The sequence below is a fragment of the Aquarana catesbeiana genome, linkage group LG08 (assembly GCF_042186555.1).
Source record: "Aquarana catesbeiana isolate 2022-GZ linkage group LG08, ASM4218655v1, whole genome shotgun sequence".
NCBI classification, from domain to species: Eukaryota; Metazoa; Chordata; class Amphibia; order Anura; family Ranidae; genus Aquarana; species Aquarana catesbeiana.
The window spans coordinates 24,492,758-24,514,301 of NC_133331.1; the positions used below are offsets into that span (position 1 = coordinate 24,492,758).

Below are 21,544 nucleotides of genomic sequence, written 5' to 3' on the forward strand. Positions count from 1 at the left end.
AATACTGACATTTGAAAATTCAATTTTTCTGACCTTTAAGGGTCTTCTGTGTATTTTGGGCCTTTAAAGGGGATTGAGCCCTATTTTTATTTTTTTAAAGAAACCGGCAATGGAATGTTTGCTGGCAATTCAAACCTCTCTGGAAAGGTAAGCCCCATATGTTGAGGGCATGTAACATGTAACATTCTCCAGTCACAGGAAAAATACTGACAGGTAAAATGTGCTTTAATTACTCAAAATGTTAATGTACATACAACATCATTTCAGTTTAAAACCATTATCACAGAGAAAGGCAGCATCATAGCTCCCAAGTACTAAATGCAGGGCTTCCCACTGATTGGTTGTTTTCTGTCACATGGTTTATGGATGCCATAAGGCTCAGTTATGGAAATAGAGATATATTTTATAAATTCTTGTTCATTTAGTGACATTAGTGACTTTAAAGGTAAAGAGTTAGGGTATATTGGCGCTACCTATAAGCATAATATACTGGGATAGCCTAAAAGTATATCCCCCCTTACTTATAGTGATAACTCTATAAGGTGTATAGGTTATCTAAATTCCCCTTATAGTATAAATGATACCCTAGCAAATAATTATATGCCTACTAATCATAAATTATGGTAAATATGTAACACACGTCAAGTGTCGCACACCATAGAAGGTCCTACAGCTTCTAGAGAAAAGGCCAGAGGCTATATTCCATTATGTGCATTTACTAAAAACCATATACCAATGCGGTGATGTGCATATAGGTTATATATACTAAATTAATACCATATGCGTTTTAGACATAACTTGAAATCGCATACAAACAGAGCAGCTAGTAAAAACACAGAACATCCAGCAGTTAGATCTCCAATATATATTATGACAGTCCATATACTGATGTTACTATGGCAATATTCAGATTCCCAATGGTGACTTTGGTGATGAATCAATTTGTCAGGTGACTCTCGTGCTCCCCCTATTGGTTGCCTACTCACCAGCTTCCAGAACCCCACCAGGGGTATAACGCCTGTGGTGTAGTATGCTGGGTCACTTCACTTGCTGCTTCATCTGGTAGATATTGCTGTAATCAGCTCCCCAGACCCCACGCCGGGGAAATGCTCCTATGTTGGAAAATGGGCCGTCTAGCTGTTGTATATTGTGCTGGGTGACTCCTATATTTTTCAATCCATAGAGGCGTTGCTTCCCCTCATATATTCAAAAAGAAAGAGCTTCCATAGCGTAATAAAGTATGACCACTTTATTTAAAAAACATATATGCCCACAAAACAAGGATACTGGGCTAAAAATAGTAAATTCAAACAAACAAGGCTAGACCACAGAAAGTGATTTACAATAAAAAATTAAAAGTAAATAAAAAGTAAAAAAGGAAAGATCCAGGTTCTATTGTGTATCTCTGTCCAGATGGAATAGGACAGCAGTAGACCTGAGCAATGTAATATTTAAAAAGTCCCTCCAAACAAGCATAAACAGCGAGGTGGGGGTATATATCCACCAGCCGCTACACAGCGTCCTCCTCTCTCGTATGCCCTGGAGCTGACTGACAGAGCGTGATGCCGTTGTGCGCACTTCATCACATGACGTCCTCAGCAACGGTATCACACTCATGCTTCTAATGGGTTTTATAAGGAGAGAGCGTTCATACACAGCCCGCACTTCAGATTACAGGACTATGGAGATAAATATATCCACTCTGAAGTTAATATATGTATAATCCAAATTAATTTCCTATTTATTATGTGTTAGAAACTTATATACAATATATATATCTAGATTATTATATGTACGGATCATGAAGGCGCTCTCCATTAAACCAGAGAAAGTTCATTCACATCAATTATAATATCCAAAACTCCCCCTGCTGGTTCAAAAAGGAACAGCAATCAAATTAATTCAGTATACCACTAATACAAGAAAAATTCCTGAGTAATATCTCATATAAAATTAATACATCGTGCTTAAATATAGACATAAAGGTGCAGTTATGTTCCCAACATGTATATTATATATATATTTATATGCTAACCCCCACTTTTCTATCATGAAGAATTATATATTATAAACTAATAAAATTGTGTTTTATATCAGGAGGTCTGACCTCTCACAGAATGGGAAATATAGTGATAGTCTAAACTCCATATAAAAAATATATCATAATAAATCTAGACAGATGATTATATGTAAAATTAATAGTTATTAGTGTCGCGTGCTAATATCACCCATGTGCTAGTGATTAAGTATATCAGTGAGTATCATCATACAAATTATGACACCATACCATGCATGATCTGTTTAGGAATCCTGCATAGTAGGAGTTAAATCCTGATATTGTAAATATTTAATATATACTCTAAGAATGTGGGTGCCTTATTCAAACTAAACCACCCATAGTATATAGGCATGTACATAACCCTAAGTACATGTGAATAGTGTGCCCCTATGGGTAGTGTTAGAGAACAAATCCCAAAATTAGTAATTAATATGTGTATAAGTAGTGCCTATATAAGTAACGTAAAAACCTATTTAAAATTGTGTCTATGTATGGGCTAGGTTAGCTCATGAAAGAGAGAGAGCCAGGCATATAGGGAACTTGTTATAATTCCTACATGTCAGCTAAGGTGGAGATTAACTGTACCCCACGTCCACGTATGGTGAAAGTATGAGTGTATCAGGATATAGATTTGAACTGTTTTATAGCCGAATCCTGATACACTCATACTTTCACCATACGTGGACGTGGGGTACAGTTAATCTCCACCTTAGCTGACATGTAGGAATTATAACAAGTTCCCTATATAATTATTATAATTACTAATTTACATAGACACAATTTTAAATAGGTTTTTACGTTACTTATATAGGCACTACTTATACACATATTAATTACTAATTTTGGGATTTGTTCTCTAACACTACCCATAGGGGCACACTATTCACATGTACTTAGGGTTATGTACATGCCTATATACTATGGGTGGTTTAGTTTGAATAAGGCACCCACATTCTTAGAGTATATATTAAATATTTACAATATCAGGATTTAACTCCTACTATGCAGGATTCCTAAACAGATCATGCATGGTATGGTGTCATAATTTGTATGATGATACTCACTGATATACTTAATCACTAGCACATGGGTGATATTAGCACGCGACACTAATAACTATTAATTTTACATATAATCATCTGTCTAGATTTATTATGATATATTTTTTATATGGAGTTTAGACTATCACTATATTTCCCATTCTGTGAGAGGTCAGACCTCCTGATATAAAACACAATTTTATTAGTTTATAATATATAATTCTTCATGATAGAAAAGTGGGGGTTAGCATATAAATATATATATATAATATACATGTTGGGAACATAACTGCACCTTTATGTCTATATTTAAGCACGATGTATTAATTTTATATGAGATATTACTCAGGAATTTTTCTTGTATTAGTGGTATACTGAATTAATTTGATTGCTGTTCCTTTTTGAACCAGCAGGGGGAGTTTTGGATATTATAATTGATGTGAATGAACTTTCTCTGGTTTAATGGAGAGCGCCTTCATGATCCGTACATATAATAATCTAGATATATATATTGTATATAAGTTTCTAACACATAATAAATAGGAGATTAATTTGGATTATACATATATTAACTTCAGAGTGGATATATTTATCTCCATAGTCCTGTAATCTGAAGTGCGGGCTGTGTATGAACGCTCTCTCCTTATAAAACCCATTAGAAGCATGAGTGTGATACCGCTGCTGAGGACGTCATGTGACGAAGCGCGCACAACGGCATCACGCTCTGTCAGTCAGCTCCAGGGCATACGAGAGAGGAGGACGCTGTGTAGTGGCTGGTGGATATATACCCCCACCTCGCTGTTTATGCTTGTTTGGAGGGACTTTTTAAATATTACATTGCTCAGGTCTACTGCTGTCCTATTTTATCTGGACAGAGATACACAATAGAACCTGGATCTTTCCTTTTTTACTTTTTATTTACTTTTAATTTTTTATTGTAAATCACTTTCTGTGGTCTAGCCTTGTTTGTTTGAATTTACTATTTTTAGCCCAGTATCCTTGTTTTGTGGGCATATATGTTTTTTAAATAAAGTGGTCATACTTTATTACGCTATGGAAGCTCTTTCTTTTTGAATATATGAGGGGAAGCAACGCCTCTATGGATTGAAAAATATAGGAGTCACCCAGCACAATATACAACAGCTAGACGGCCCATTTTCCAACATAGGAGCATTTCCCCGGCGTGGGGTCTGGGGAGCTGATTACAGCAATATCTACCAGATGAAGCAGCAAGTGAAGTGACCCAGCATACTACACCACAGGCGTTATACCCCTGGTGGGGTTCTGGAAGCTGGTGAGTAGGCAACCAATAGGGGGAGCACGAGAGTCACCTGACAAATTGATTCATCACCAAAGTCACCATTAGGAATCTGAATATTGTCATAGTAACATCAGTATATGGACTGTCATAATATATATTGGAGATCTAACTGCTGGATGTTCTGTGTTTTTACTAGCTGCTCTGTTTGTATGCGATTTCAAGTTATGTCTAAAACGCATATGGTATTAATTTAGTATATATAACCTATATGCACATCACCGCATTGGTATATGGTTTTTAGTAAATGCACATAATGGAATATAGCCTCTGGCCTTTTCTCTAGAAGCTGTAGGACCTTCTATGGTGTGCGACACTTGACGTGTGTTACATATTTACCATAATTTATGATTAGTAGGCATATAATTGTTTGCTGGGGTATCATTTATACTATAAGGGGAATTTAGATAACCTATACACCTTATAGAGTTATCACTATAAGTAAGGGGGGATATACTTTTAGGCTATCCCAGTATATTATGCTTATAGGTAGCGCCAATATACCCTAACTCTTTACCTTTATACACTGTGCAAAGAACCTTATAGGGACTTTGTGGAAAGGGAGGCAGCAACCTGTGGTTTCTGACCCTATAGCCAGGCCCTAAAGCGCAGTTTTTTCATCATTTAATACATTAGTGACTTTGTCTTCATCTTGAATTGCCAGAGGCCCCTACAAAATATAACAAAAGTATAGAAAAATTACAGGTACGTTTATAAGTGAGTTATAATATTATATGACAAGAAATGGCAAAAATGTGTTAGATAGTCATACGGAAGTTAAAACATTGGCAATACCTTTTGTGTGGCTAACGGAATATTTTTTGAGATTCAAGCTTAACAAATTCTTCAGGCATGGTTTCATAGAAATAACTGAACAAAAGTCTATTTACTGTACACTGTATATACACACAAGCACTGTGGACGTCAAAGTATAAAAGTTAATCAAGCCAATGAGAAAGAAGGAAATGTAGATGCACAGACAAAGAGACAGATGTATGGGGAAAAGGGTTTTTTTTGCAGATGAGTCTAGGCAATAAAATAAAATAAGCTTGCTTGGACATAGCAGTTTGTCCTTATACCTATATTTGTTGGATAACAGATAAAATGATGAACTGCCATACCTGAATGGGCTTATTTTACATCTCAACCTAAAGCCCAACTCTAGTATTTTTTTTGAATGAACCCTGAACCACCAGTCCTCTTCAGGGTTGAATGACACTGATGGAGGCCAGGTGTCAAGAACCTGCCTCCCAGGTGCAGATCACGCCATGCAGAAGAATGCTCTGTGCCATTTTCAGGACCTATCCACTGTCACATAGCTGGACTAAAGACACCTTGAAAAAGTTTGTATAAAGACTGTAAAAAATGATGGTCCAATGGGGGTGGGGGTTGGACGGAGTTGTGGAGGTAGAAACAGCTAATGTTTAGTTTTAGTGGCTGATGACTTGCTTGCCCAGAGATAGTTTAAGGCAGAACGGGGTCCTAAGCTAGGTGGCAGTTTAGCCCCCCCAGATAATCCTTTAGATTGACTTTGATAAGGATTACAGCAGGCACAGTGAAGGTGCCCCATTCGCATTGTCTGTAGTGTCATGGCCCCTCCCTATCAGACACTAACAAGTGCATCTTCTCTTCTAAAGTGGTAGACAGATGTATGGGGTGACAGATCAGGCTTGTCTTCTGGTCAACTGTAGAAGCATGAAAGTTGTAACGGGGCCCCTCTGCATCTATACAACAGGCCTCAGGCTCCTGCCTAGGTTGCTTTGTGGATGATCTGGCTCTGTTCTTGCCCCATATGCAGTCATGGTCAAAAATGTTGGCACCCCTGGAATTCTGTCAGATAATGCAACACTTTGCCCAGAAAATGGTTGCAATTACAAATGTTTAGGCGTTCTTGTGTTTATTTATTTTGTTTGTATTGGTATGACACAAAAAAGTAGAGAAACAAAAAGCCTCCAAAAATGGACTGGACAAAACTATTGGCACCCTCAATTTAATATTTGGTAGTAGAGATGGGTGAACGGTTTGGGACGAACTTTGGTTATTCGGATGTTCTGCGAACACCGAACAATATGCAGTGTTTGGAGCAAATTCGAAAGCCGCCGGAACAAGTCTATGGGACACTAACATGAAAAATCAAAAGTGCTAATTATAAAGGCTTGTATGCAAGTTATTCTCATAAAAAGTGTTTGGGGACCCGGGTCCTGCCCCAGGGGACATGTATCAATGCAATTTTTTTTTTTTTTAAACTGACGTTTTTTCGGGAGCAGTGATTTTTTTTAATGCTTAAAGTGAAACAATAAAAATTAAATATTCCTTTAAATATCCTGCCTGGGGGTGTCTATAGTATTCCTGTAAAGTGGCGCATTTTTCCCGTATTTAGAACAGTACTGCAGCAAAATTACATTTCTAAAGGAAAAAACTGATCGCAGCTGTAATGAATTGTCAGGTCTCGGCAATATAGATAAAACTCATTGAAAAAAGGGCATGGGTCCCACCCCAGGGGTCCCCTTGTTAAAGGTGGCTTCCAGATTCTGATAAGCCCCCTGCCCGCATCCACCGGGTACGGTTCAGAAGAGGGTGCGCTCTTTTGTCCCCCCCTCTTTTCCTGCAGCCTGCCAGGTTGCGTGCTCAGATAAGGGTCTGATATGGATTTTGGGGGGGCCCCTACGCCATTTTTTTTTAATTTGGTGCAGGGTTCCGCTTAATTTCCATATCAGACCTGAAGGGCCTGGTATGGATTTTAGGGGGATCCCCACGCATTTATTTTTTAAATTTTGGTTCGGGATTCCCCTTAATATTCATATCAGACCCAAAGGGGTAATGGACTGGGGGGGAACCCATGCCCTTTTTTTCAATGAGTTTTATCTATATTGTCGAGATCCAACAATTCATTACAGCAGCGATCAGTTTTAAATGACAATTTTTCCTTTTAGAAATGTCATTTTGCTGTGGTACTGTTCTAAACACAGGAAAAATGCGCCACTTTACAGGAATACTATAGACACCCCCCAGACACGATATTTAAAGGAATATTTTATTTTTATTGTTTCACTTTAAGCATTAAAAAAATCACTGCTCCCGAAAAAACGGCCGTTTTTTAAAAAATAAATTGCATTGATACATTTCCCTTGGGGCAGGACTCGGGTCCCCAAACACTTTTTATGACAATAACTTGTATATAGGCCTTTAAAATGAGCACTTTTGATTTTTCATGTTCCTGTCCCATAGACTTTAACGGTGTCTGTGTGTTCTTCTGAATTTTTTTGCCTGTTCAGTATGTTCTGGTGCGAACCGAGGGGTGTTCGGCTCATCCCTATTTAGCAGAACACCCCTTGGAAAAAAATAACTGAAATCAATTGCTTCATGTAACCATTAATGAGCTTCTTACACCTCTACTGGAATTTTGGACCACTCTTCTTTTGCCAACTGCTCCAGGTCTCTCAGATTGGAAGGGTTCCTTTTCCCAACTGTTGTTTTGAGATCTCTCCACAGGTGCTTTATGGGATTTAGATCTGGACTCATTGCTGGCGAGTTCAGTACACTCCAGCGCTTTGTCTTTTCTGGGTGCTTTTTGACGTGTGCTTTGGGTCATTGTCCTGCCGTAAGACCCATGACCTCTGACGGAGACCAAACTTTCTGACACTGGACCCTACATTGCACCCCAGAATTCTTTGGTAGTCTTCAGATTTTATAATGTCATGCACACGGTTAAGACATACATGGCCTGAAGCAGCAAGGCAACCCCAATACATCAGTGAACTTCCAACATGTTTGACTATAGGGACTGTATTCTTTTCTTTAAAGGCCTAATTTCTTTGACTGTATTCACTATAGATATGGGTTAGCAGACTAGATAAGGGGTCACGTCATCTCTCATTGTATTGTAATTGTACTGTCTGCCCTTATGTTGTAAAGCGCTGCTTAAACTGTCGGTCCAACAACAACAGAAAACAGAAAAAAACAAGGTTACCGTGGGCTAAAGAAAAGGATCATGGACTGTGAATGACTGGATGAAAGTTATATTCAGCGATGAATTACCAATCTGCATTGGGCAGGGTGATGATGTTGGAACTTTTGTTTGGTGCCAACCTTGTTTTTTTTTTGTTTAGGTGTTAATGATGGTTTTCGTTAATACAAATCAAATGGGAAGGTTGTTAAAGGGAAGCGTACTGGAAGACCAAGAAAGACATCAAAGCGGCAAGATAGAAACCTTCAAGCAATATGCCTTGAAAAGAGAAAATGCACAACAAAAAAAAGAGGAACAAATAGTCAGAAACCGGAGTCAATGTCTGTGACCGAACTATAAGACATCATACAGAAAAGCGAAATGAAAACCATCATTAACACCTAAACAGAAAAAAACAAGGTTACAGTGGGCTAAAGAAAAGCAATCATGGACTGTGGATGACTGGATGAAAGTGATATTAATTTCAGAATGTAATCTGATGCAGATGTTTGTTTTAGAACTGCAAAGTACATGGTGATTCCATAATATTTTCCTCAGAATTGAATGATTCCATTTTTTTTCTCATGCTTGGTATGCAAAAACAATTGCAATTTACTACAGTTTTCTTTCTTTTTTATACAGTTTCTTTAAGCCAGAAGGTTGGAATGTTAAATGAAAATAGTTTTGAGGCATGTCTGCGATTAGTTTTTTTTTCCTACGCAATTAAACAATTGAATGAACATTTTCCATGAGTCGGGATTGCATACTTTTTGCCAGGCTTGTATAAATCCTGTGTAATAATAATAATGAATCGTCTTTGAAAAAATTTACCCATCTACTTTAAAATACACAAGTTTGACATCCTTACCTGTGTTGCAGGGATGGTTGTATTCTGTCACTGCATGTTCATCTGGAAGGTAAGAACATTTAAAATGCCATAAAATGCCATCAAAGTCATACACATGATATATAAGACAGACTCTCCAATCAGTAATGAAGGTGTGATATACAGAAGGGGTGATTTCATACCATATCATTATTCCATCACCCTCCAGTCAAAAACAAACTCTTATGCACGTACACACGATTGACATTCCGACAACAAAATCCTGGATTTATTTCCGACGGATATTGGCTCAAACTTGTCTTGCATACACACAGTCACACAAATGTTGTCGGAATTGCCGAACGTCAAGAACGTGGTGACGTGCAACACGTACGGCGAGCCGAGAAAAATTAAGTTCAATAGCCAGTGCGGCTCTTCTGCTTGATTTCAAGCACACGTGGAATTTTGTGCGTCGAAATTGTGTACACATGATCGGAATTTACGACGACAGATTTTGTTGTCGGAAAATTTGAGAACCAGATCTCAAATTTTGTTTGTCGGAAATTCCGACTGCAAATTTCTGATGGAGCCTACACATGGTCGGAATTTCCGACAACAAGCTCACATCAAATATTTGTTGTCGGAAATTCCGACCGTGTGTATGCGGCAATAGAGATGTAGGAAAAGGTCTTCCTGGTTTAACTTAATGGCTCATTATTTTTTTTTTAAAAGCTGTCATGTGAATGATAATGGTAACCAAACTTGAGAATGCCATTACCTGTCTCATAATAGTCATAGACTTTTACTATGGCTGGTTTCCGGTTCTTGACTTCAATGTCCTGCTCCACCATAAAGGAAAGGTTTACAGGATCATGTCCCATCTGTAAGCAAAATAACATTACAGTGCTTGATAACAGCGAAGAACAAGACAAAATGGCAGATAAAAAAAATACGAAGGAAATATCAGGTGTGAAAGATGATACAAATGTGTGAAAGATGTACTAAAGGGTGAAGACTTATTAATAAACAAGTTAATGAATACAGTAAAGAGTGATTTTATGTTGTATTTAAAGCGTATATCTCTTGCCATTTTTTGCTTTTGAGTAGGGTTTTGGAAATGGTGTCAGTTTTAATTGTTGAATTTAAAATTAAAGCAATATTAAACCCAAAAGCAAACATGTATTATATTGCAGCTTACCAATTCTTAGAAGTGATTTCTGAATTCATTTTCTGTTTTATGCTTACTGTGGCAGTCTGGTACCCCACCAGGGTAATGCCGCAGGATTCTCAACCCGGCAGGTTGAGGGGCTCCAGGGGATTTGTGTATTTGAGAGGAAACTGGCTTTTCAGTTTCCTCATTTCTTAGAAAAGTCCACTTTGGGACCTGGAACCCGGGGATTTCTGAGAGATCCGGGTGGGATGAAATCCCCAGTCCTGGGTCCTGACTTTGGGAATCACCAGCACACTGGCTGGTCAGGTGTGTGCTGGGCTATTTGTAGACACCTGACCATGGTTCTGATCTCCACCCCGGGAGATATTAAGTCTGGCCCAGGAGTCAGGAGGGCTCAATGGTTAGCCAGTGCAGCAAGAGCCTTCTAGCTGTGTGCACCAAGTTGGTCGGTGCACAGTCTGTAGGACACAGACAAGGGCCTGGAGTGTAAGGCCAGAGCAGCAGTGCTGCAAGTACAAGCCAGAAAAGGGCTGAATGTTGTTTATGTTGAAGGAGAAGGAATGCTAAAAACCCCTGCGAGGGAAACCTATGTTTATGTTTTCTGAACTCTCTTTTAATAAAAATGGGCAAACAAAGCCCTTAAAAAGAAGAAACAGCGAGTGGCGGTGTCCTTAAAGTTCTACACTTTGAATGAAACCCTTACACTTACTTTCTTCTGTTTTCATCTGGTGATTCAGCAAGCAAGTTTGTTATTTTTAAAAATCTCAAGCTCTCCAGCAGAATGTATCAGTTTACATGGATGAGACAAGCCATTTAACACTGGAAGGGTTGGTTAAAATGTTCAGCTTTTATTTACTATTTATAAAGTGTAAAAACATTTTCCCAATAGTAACAAAAAACAAAACAAAAGCCCTTTGCAGTAACTGGTTATAAAGTGTTATCTAAAGTTTGGCTTCATTAGTTAGTGTATTTGAATCTGCTAATACATTTACCCCTTCTCCCCCCCCCCCCAACTGATAATGGTGCTGTCTGCTGTGCCTCCTGTTCTCATTCATCCAGAGTTGTGTCTCACTAATACAGAAGCTGTGTTACTGACCAGATCACCAGGTGCAAACAGAGGGTAAAAGACAAAAAAGAAAAGGAAAACTGATGCACCCACCACATCTAATAATTGGTAAACTGCAAAATATAACATTTTTGGTTTTGGGTTTAATACTGCTTTAATATAACAAGCACATAATTCTTATTGTCAGAAAGATGAACCTCAATGACAAAAGTCAGGCAGATCATTCTTGATCACAGATAAATTTAGTGCCCATAAAGGTGAGTAGCCAACACGTTTTAGGGTGTTTACATTTTCCACTTCATCAAGGCTCCTTGTTTTGAATTTTCGTTTATAATTCTTGAAATGTGGACATGTGTTCCCTAAAGGATTTTTGCCCAACTTTGGGGAAATTTTCTTTCACTTCTAATTGTGTTTCATTTTTTCCTCTAATCAAAACTAAACTAAATTTTGTAAAAAAATAAACGATTGTGCTAAAAATAAACGGTTGGGAGCTAAAATATGGAAATGAGAAGTGTCTTCAATGTCAAAATGTTGTTGTTTTGCTCAGGTAGTTGCCTAATCAATGTAGTTAAAACAATACAGCCTGGTCAAGGACCACCTTGGCTTTATAAGGAGACACCTTATGTGAAGTACCTGATAAAGGGTCTATTTATTAGAAACAGATGTGCCATTGGGCAAACTTATAACTTTGTGTAGATATAACAGTGGTATTGAGAAACCTTTTGATCAACCATTTGCAGCATTATCGTTGCCTTTAAGTTTTAAGTATCTTTGCATAAGAATCTGTGACCTGTGATGTTGTCCAGATTCCATTTACGTATAAACTGTCTTTGGCTTTGTGAACTAGTTTATTTACTCTATGCTTTACTTTTCTGCATACATAAAATCCTGTAATAAAATGTGTGTTGATATGCATATTCACATCTCAGTCCACACCAAAAGTCCCATCAGCCTCAGTTGGCATGAGATGTGTTGATCACCTTAGGACTTTCAGCTTCATACATGAATTTTAATGGCATCCCAGTCCTAAGCCTCGTACACATGATTGGATTTTGTGCAGACAAAACCTTGGACTTTTGTCCAAAGGCATGTGCCTGGATTTTTTCTTGCATACAAACGGCAACTAATTGTCGGCCACGTTGCGGAATCGGAGGAGGTAACGTGTTATTTATTATTGGCCTTGGAGTTATTGCTTTGCCCAAGTCCAGTCCAGGAACAGGAGGAGGAGGATTTCTTGGACCAAAAATTGGTTGCTCTATTAATCGTGACCAATTATGTAACATTCCTTTGCTGTAGGAGCTCCAGGAGAATAATCCGGATGTTTTTCGGAATTATCTCCGGATTACGGACCCCTGCTTTCCCCAACTCTTGGCATTGTTGACCCCCTATATTAAGAAGCAGGACACATGCATGAGGTTTTTATTTTATTTTTTGGTTGAATAATGATTTGATTTGGTATATTTTCTATATTTTTGGATGCATAGAATGCACTTTTTGGTTAAGTTCTATTGGCAGATAGCATGTCTAATTGTATGTGTTTTCTTTTTTTTAATGCACAATAAAAAAAATTGTGGAGAATAATACTTGGCTATGTGTTTTACTTCAAATGACAGTTTGGGAGTAGGCAGTTACATTTAAAAAAAAAAATACCATGCAAAATTAACAAGGGACACCAACATAGTTGTATCTTTTTTCAAAAGTCAGTGCCATGATCGGTGGCGGCGCCCACGCGCGGGAGTGACGTCATGCGGCTCTGGCCGGAGTCCACGGCCTCGAAAGGAAGAGAGGCGAACATGGATGTGGCCTGCAGTGGGGATGGCGCAGGCTTCGTTTGAAGGTAAGTGGCACATAATGTGCTAGTATGCAATGCATACTAGCACATTATGCCTTTACTTTGCAGGGAAGAAAAAAAATGAAAAAAAAAAACCCGGAGTTTACTTCCTTTTTTAAAGTTCATGTTCATGTAAAGGCAGGTGTCCCAATACTCTTAGTAATATAGTGTGTGAATACAGTATACAAGTATATGCACATTCCTGATGGTAAATTCAGAGACTCATATAACATTCTTTGAATCAGATAGATCCAGTGCCACCTTTCAATTATTTTGCAGTTAAGGCGAGGCCAGGCGAGTTTCTACTGACTGCACAATGAGAGATAAGTGATTCAAATTAGATGCATTTGTATCTAGGTCCAGTGCAACACACACACACACACACACACAGGCCCAGTGCAATGAAAGAACTTTTCTGTTGAAATAATGAAAAGACAGTTCACAAATAATCCGATAGGAAGGCAACCCTATTGGGAACAGTCATGGTTCCAACAGTGAGTAGAGAGCAGGATTCAGCTGAACTGACAGAGCCTATTTGTGAGGGGCAGAATGCAGCCTTGCCATCTTGTAGCCAAGCAGGTAGATGTCCAGAGAAGTTGTGAGCCCTACATTTTCCCTCCTCGTCAGGAACCTTTCCCTGCCACTAGTTCTGTTCCTACCAGACGAGGTAGCTGTCCCTACTCTACCAACTCATAAAATGCGTGCCAAACTTGGGAACCAGGGCCTTAAAAAGGCTCTGCCTGACCTGAGATAGCTGCTAGAGTCACATGGAGTGGCAGCATCCAATGGGATAGCTTTTCCAGGAAACCATAGAGGAACCATGTTTCTCTTGACTTCCTCTCGAATTGCAACGCTACTGCAGAAGAGCGCCACCTGCAGTGGAGAAAGTAAACTGCACCTGGCTACATGTATATCACAATCATGCTGCAGAGAGGATGCATCATATAGCTGCCATCTCAACACAATAGGTAGATGAAAAGAAGGCATTCAAACCTCATTCAGATATAAGGTGACCATGTCCGTCTGTATTTCACTTCTCTGTATCAGACTGTCCTGCAGCTGTGAAAAAAAAACAATATCATATCTTAATATTCATATTATAACATAAAAAAGGTTCAAGTCTCCTGTTACCATTTGGTGATAGTGTTGGGTTAGTATTTGTCCTGGTAGTTGGATCATAACTGTGAGATGACTCCTAAACTTACATTTCGGCCTAATGAGCTTAGCCAAGTTAAAGTGGACCTTTTCCCCCTTCACAAAAAATGTCATCAGAATGCAGCACTACACAACCTTTTCACCTCTTGTTGGCCATGCGTCTTATGACCTTACAATCATCTGCTTGAAGAAAAAAAATTCTCCCCAAGATATCATAGAAAAGTCATTTTTTTTCAGCAAGGTAATGTGGAAGAAGAGGAGCATGATGACATTGGTGGCCAGCTTATTCCTTCTCCACTGAGCCATCAATGACATCATATGCCTCATCTTGCATACTGTATGCTTTGCATCAGAAATTTTGTGAGGAGAAAATGGGTAAGTACTACTAACGTTATTAGCTTTAGTTAGTAAAATGTATTATGGTGGTCAGGTTTATTAGGTATATGGGGGGCACACTTTAATCACCTTACACAAGGAGTACCACCGACAATATAAAGACAAGGCTTAGCTCATACATAAGTTAAATTGTCAATTATATAAAAATAAAATTTGTGGTAGATTTCCTTTTTTTTTTTGCTTTTCTCCTTTTTGGTGGCTGTGGTCGTGTTACTCAACCCCTGGCTTCTTATATCTCAAACAAATCAGATCTCTGTGTGGGGAATCTTCTTTGGCTAAAGATTATTTTTTAATAGTATTTTTGAATTTTGTATCATGTACCCATATATATATGGGGACTATTCTATATATTATGCCTACTTACTCCAGTCACCATAACCAGACTTAGTATGAAACGTAAGTTGGTAATTAAAAGCACAACATACCACAATTGTTTATGACTAAAGTTTTCCAGATGTAGTACTTTTTATCATAGTCAAGAAGAAGATATCTGCTGAAGACTGGGGGGGGGACTCCTTTTTCTAAGTTATGTATTAATTCATCATATAAAAATCTTTTGCTCTGCACATCAAAAAACTAGTAACAATCTTATAGTTATGACTTATTTATCAATGGCATATCAATTATTTAAACAGGAGCTTCTGTCTCAGGTTCTGGGGCACAGTGTGTCAAAATCACAAAAGTGAGAGGCTTCCAACAGAAGAGAGAGGCTCATGAGCTATACTTTCTCTTGACGCGTCCAAAGCATTTGATAATGTTAAATGGCATTACCTGTGGTCAGCGTTGTCAGTACCACATCCGTGGAGCTATTTTTTTGGGACTCAGCTTCAACATATGGGGGGCTGGGCATTCAACAATAGTGTTACCACTTATAGTTCACATGCCTTGAGACAGAAGGTATAGTGGGTCCTCACAGGACATATGGTCCTCTACATGTTTCGTAGAATGTTACCGGTTCATCAGGAGATATTGTCTAGAATGAAATAGCAATTTATACATAAAGATCAAAGATACAAGGAACACATATTAAATATGAAATACAATTGGTAACTGGGTACCCATCTGTTTTTCCCCCAGTTACCAAATGTATTTCGTATTAAATATGTGTTCCTTGTATCTTTGATCTTTATGTATAAATTTCATTCTAGACATTATCCTCCTGATGAAGCAGTAGCATTCCATGAAACATGTAGAGGACCTGTGAGGACCCACTATACCTTCTGTCTCCACCTCTGGAGCACATTAAGTATCAGCAATATACTTGTATAGACACCCTTGTATTTCATATTGTTCTATTTTGAACATTGAACTCAATGTTCTTATCTATGTTTGGATATCCTGTTTGTTGTAATTGTGTAATAATAAAATTCTATTTTTATTCAAATATATATGTTGTTCTATTGGTACCAAGATAGTCCATTCTATTATCTTTGGAGACTAGCTTGGGGAACTGTCTCTGATCCCAATTTCTGATTCAGTTTGGATGATGGTACCTCCCCTTTCCTGATTTTGTACTTTTCAGTTTAAGTTTTGAGGCTTTTTTGTTTTTTGAGGTGGTAAGATTGTCACAATTATACTCAGCTGGGGTGATGAAAGTGTTTCAGAAGCTGAGAGAGGAGCTTGAGCTTTCAAACAAATACTTATATCAATATTTACAGATAAGACACGTGCTGACAACTCATTTTAAGGATGTAAGGGTGGAATGGAGTAAAACCCTATATTAAAATCATTAGTAGACACCACATCTATAAAAGGGTTGATATCAAAACTGTATAGGAACATACATTTAAAAGCATTAAAAAAAGATTTACAACTACCTAGTAAAGTAAAATGGGAAAAAGGTGTGGGGGAGATAAAAGAGATCAGTGGTGCAGTACATTACAATAAATAGACCTACTATCTCTCTCAGCAGCCCAGAAATTGACACAATTTTATATCATCCATAGGGTGTATTATACACCGAAAAGACTATCATTGTTTGGCAGACGTCCAGATGCATCGTGCCCCAGGTCTGGGGGTGCACTTGGGAATTTGATCCATTTGCTCTGGAGGTGCCCCAAACGCCATAGATACTGGGAAGAGGTGATAGGTACAATAAGATCGGTATTTGGAAAAAATTTGCAAATGGACCCTGTATTGTGTGTGTTGGAGTATCTGGAACACCAAATGGCCCCTCCGCCCACACAAATAGCTATATTGAGATGCCTTTATCAGGCTAAGAAATTGATTACTCGGAAATGGATAGATCCTCTGCCGCCAGTTAAATCAGCTTGGCTGAGAATGGTTAATAATATGATAATAAGAGAAAAGTTGGCCTATACAAGGAGGGGATGTGTACCTAGATTTGAAAAGATATGGACGTTATGGATCGAATCCTTGGGATTGGCACCTGGAATTCAGTTCATATAAAATGATTGTTTTTATGTTTGATAATTCTATTTGTGTCTTTGAGGGCAGGGTTGGGTGTTTTTTTCTTCTTCTTTTTCAGGGGGAGGGGGGGGGGGGGGGTTAGGGTAATATGTAGACATATAGAGTGATTGTTTTTTATATTTATGTATATGGAAATTTTGTACAATGTAAAAGAAAAAAATGTTGAATAAAGTCGAACTGAAATTTTTTAAAAAATGTTTTGCTGACACTAGTGAAAGAATGGATGCACTAGGGAGAGAGCACAAGAAACCACCTCATTGGGAGCTGAAATTAAGTTTTTAGGTGTACAACTTATGCCCAGTTTCCTTAAGTGTTAAAAAAAAAATGACCAAACTCAGTGCGCTGACAACGTGCAAAGTACAGTAAGTCATGGTAGCTAATCCACATTCATTTTCATGCAGACAAAAACTAGTTGGTTTCCAGGTACTATGGGTTACTGAAATCCACACTTAATTCTTAAGACTGCTGATTGAATTGTAGCAGAGGCACACCCTGCACTTTCGAGAATAATAGATATTCTCAATTGCGCCATCAATATTTCATTCTTTTGTATATTTTAGTAAATCCTTTATGGAGGTGTATAGGAAAATTGTACAACCCAGAGGAAATACACAAATCCATGGACAGGCCATACAGACTCCATGTAGACAGATTCTCAGATAAGAAATGACTCCTAGAACAGGTGTAGCCATTCAGTGATGCTAACCAATGAGCCACCACCATTCCCCACATTATTATAATTTGCTCTTGTACAATAGCCTTAAACTTTTTTCCTAAAGTGGTTGTAAACTTGAGTCATGGAATCTGTGCAAAGCACATACTGTATATCTGTAGTGTTTACTTATCTCTCTACAAAGCTCTACATGTTGTTTCTTTCTGGTGCTTTGTTCACCTGCTATCAGCATGAGAAGTTTTCCTGACACATGAGATAAATTTGTGTGTCGGGAGGGGGCTTGTCTATTCACAACACAGCTCTGCTGTGTGGAGGGGGTGGGGGGGTATGTCTTTCCTCCAAACAGCTCTCACACTGTAACTACAGTCTCTCTGCCCTCTCCTCTGTGCTTCTGACAGGGGAGGACTGCAGATAAATAAGTAAAACAAATGTGGGAGGATTTGTTTAATCTTTGAGTATCACCTGAGGCTGGGTTGTGAGGGTTTACAACCACTTTAATGTATGCTAATAGAATATTTTATCAGCAGCCATCCTTACCTTCCTTACTGTATTCTTGATGGGAATGATTCCAGACAGCATCTTCACCTCTATAACAACCATATTCGTTCTTTCCCTGGTTCCAGTGTAACTGTGAAAGTAAAACATAAATAGATAAAATGCAGGGCTAGAGTGAAATGCCCTGTCATGCCCCTAATACTTTAGAATAATTTTTAGGTAAGCAGTTTCCAACAGCAGCAACACCCATCCGTAAGCAAGTGCCACACATTGAGTTAGCTATCAGCAATCATTTCTGTGTGTAATAACCTGGAGAGGAACCATACTAGGTTGATCTGTACACACTGGCTTCCTTTTAATAGTGCCCCCAACCCCCCCGGGTATTGGGGGGGGCTGCGTGCTCAGGTTCAGGGATCTCACCAAAAAGTCTCTGAGATCCCCTCTGTACAAGAAGTGAGACAAAATCCTTCCAACAGTAACACAGACACAAATACATCTTCAGTTGAGTGAGTAAGAGTTAGACATTTCAAGAATGTTTTATTTGTTGTACCATTCATCAACAAATTATGGTCACGTTATACCCTCCAAGTTTTAACTGAGACCCCCCCCCATGAATAATTGAAAACACTAATAAAACTCACGAAGCATCAATGTGAATCTCAAATTTTGTCACTGGATCCCCCAGACACTCTCTGTTTGAATGTGTTTTCACCTTTAATGAAAAGCTGGTGTCCCTTTTGGGTGGAGGGACATTGTATCTCAGGACTGCCTGTGTGGTGAGCAGAAAAAATCGAGTTTGAGAATGACTATACACAAGAAAAAAGAAGGCAGAGTGTTGGTTTCCTCTTACTTGTGTGAAAACACAGCCATTCCCTGTGGCAGACAACGTGTAATCTTCTTTAACAGCCGGTAGTGATGCTTTCTGAAGGAGGAGGCGGTTGTTTTTGTCTACATGGAACTTCTCCAGAAATCCTGAACTGGAACTGACAGTCACAGTCACATCGCCCTTATCACTAAACGTGAGCTCTGAATACTTGGCTAGAGCTTGGAGAGCCACAACTGTGTCCTACATAGAATAAGAAAATGATGTTTGTGAAGGTAGCAGATTTTGGATTGTGCTCAGTTTCTGCAACTAACATATTGTTTCTAAATTAAGGTCAGCCTTTTTAAACATTTGGTCTTTTAAAAAATGTATCACTTTGGCCATTTAGGGCAAAGTTAAGGGTTCACTTGAAATCCTACCCGCCCACTGATACTCATCTTCGTAGTGATCCCCTACCATTTTGTTCATCTGACGGGGCCCATGGAAATACCAGGTTAATATTTAGGTATGAGGGAGCATTAGATCGTCAACCTAAAACACTGTAACGTGGGGTAGGAGAAATGGTCATTAACCCTGTGTAAGCTTTGACATTGACCTGCATATAGTTTACACAGAGATTAGTCTTAGGGCTCCAACAAGTGAAAAAAACCAGGGGGGAGCATAGAGAGAGAATATAATGCCCCGTACACACGATCGGACATTGATCGGACATTCCGACAACAAAATTCATGGATTTTCTCCGACGGATGTTGGCTCAAACTTGTTTTGCATACACACGGTCACACAAAGTTGTCGGAAAATCCGATCGTTCTGAACCCGAGGACGTAAAACATGTGAGTCTGGACTATAAACAGGGCACTAGCCAATAGCTTTCGTCTCTTAATTTATTCTGAGCATGCGTGGCACTTTGTGCGTCGGATTTGTGCACACGCGATCGGAATTTCCGACAACGGATTTTGTTGTCGGAAAATTTTATAGCAAGCTCTCAAACTTTGTGTGTCGGAAATTCCGATGGAAAATGTGTGATGGAGCCCACACATGGTCGGATTTTCCAACAACACGCTCCAATTGCACATTTTCCGTCGGAAAATCTGACCATGTGTACGGGGCATTAGTATTATAAATGGACAAAGTGACAGATTTTCTTTAAGATCTAAGAAAACCAACAAAAAATACAATAATGATCATACAGTACAAAAACTCCCCCACTAATCACAATGAAATTCCATCTCCATTTTCCCAGGTTTTGTTATTGTACACTCAGCTTTATGCCAAACAGTGGTGTTGCCAGACCACTGCTGGGTTTTTCATATATTCCTATGAAAGATCCATTTTCACACTTGTAGATGTGTTTATATGGATACAAATCCCCACCAGAATTTTTTTAGGATGTTAGGAGTTTTAAGTTTTACCTATTTCAGTTTACATTTGTATCTTAGGTTTTTGGTGCATACCGTAGTACAAGCTTTAGTATGCTGTTCTGATGCAAGGGACTGCACAAAAAATGTACTGAAGTTACATAGGTTTCCATGGATATTCATCTGTCCTTTGCTTTCTTAATGCTCTTTTTAATGCAAGAAGCAGAAGGATGTACTTTGTACCTCAGGGTATGGAGGAGTATGTGACTCACCCACGGGAAAGCACTGAGCCTATCAGTGCTGTCACAATGGAGCCAATAGCACTGTGGGAGTTAAGACACCATTACTTGTAGCTCATGTGGGGCTTTCTTTTCACTCCTTTCAAACATAAAAGGAAGGTAGGTATACAGTATCTCACAAAAGTGAGTACACCCCTCACATTTTTGTAAATATTTTATTAGATCTTTTCATGTGACAACACTGAAGAAATGACACTTTGCTACAATGTAAAGTAGTGAGTGTACAGCTTGTATAACAGTGTAAATTTGCTGTCCCCTCAAAATAACTCAACACACAGCCATTAGTGTCTAAACGGCTGGCAACAAAAGTGAAAATGTCCAAATTGGGCCCAAAGTGTCAATATTTTGTGTGGCCACCATTATTTTCCAGCACTGCCTCAAAGGGGCTGTAAATCCCTAAAGATGGTGATCGGGGCCACACTGTGCAAAACGAACTGCACAATGGAGGTAAGTATGATATGTTTGTTATTTAAAGTTAAAAAAAAAACAAGGGTTTACAAGCACTTTAACCCTTTTGGGCATGGAGTTCACCAAAGCATCTAAGTTCACAGGTTGCCACTGGAGTCCTCTTCCACTCCTCGCGATGACGACATCACTGAGCCAGTGGATGTTAGAGACCTTGCGCTCTTCCACCTTCCATTTAAGGATGCCCCACAGA

The 21,544-nt window shown here is 38.8% G+C and overlaps 1 protein-coding gene across 1 annotated transcript in view; it reads right to left on the reverse strand.

The window, feature by feature from the left end:
- Positions 1 to 207: 207 nt before the first annotated feature.
- The window catches only part of LOC141105641 (alpha-2-macroglobulin-like), a 175,249-nt gene continuing 153,912 nt past the window's right edge, over positions 208 to 21,544 (reverse strand). Inside the window, 8 exon segments of the mRNA XM_073595612.1 lie at positions 208 to 427; positions 5,047 to 5,087; positions 9,232 to 9,273; positions 9,968 to 10,070; positions 14,251 to 14,316; positions 18,449 to 18,539; positions 19,048 to 19,175; positions 19,257 to 19,472. Of these exon segments, the coding sequence (XP_073451713.1) occupies positions 5,065 to 5,087; positions 9,232 to 9,273; positions 9,968 to 10,070; positions 14,251 to 14,316; positions 18,449 to 18,539; positions 19,048 to 19,175; positions 19,257 to 19,472 (669 nt within the window). The 3' untranslated portion in view covers positions 208 to 427; positions 5,047 to 5,064.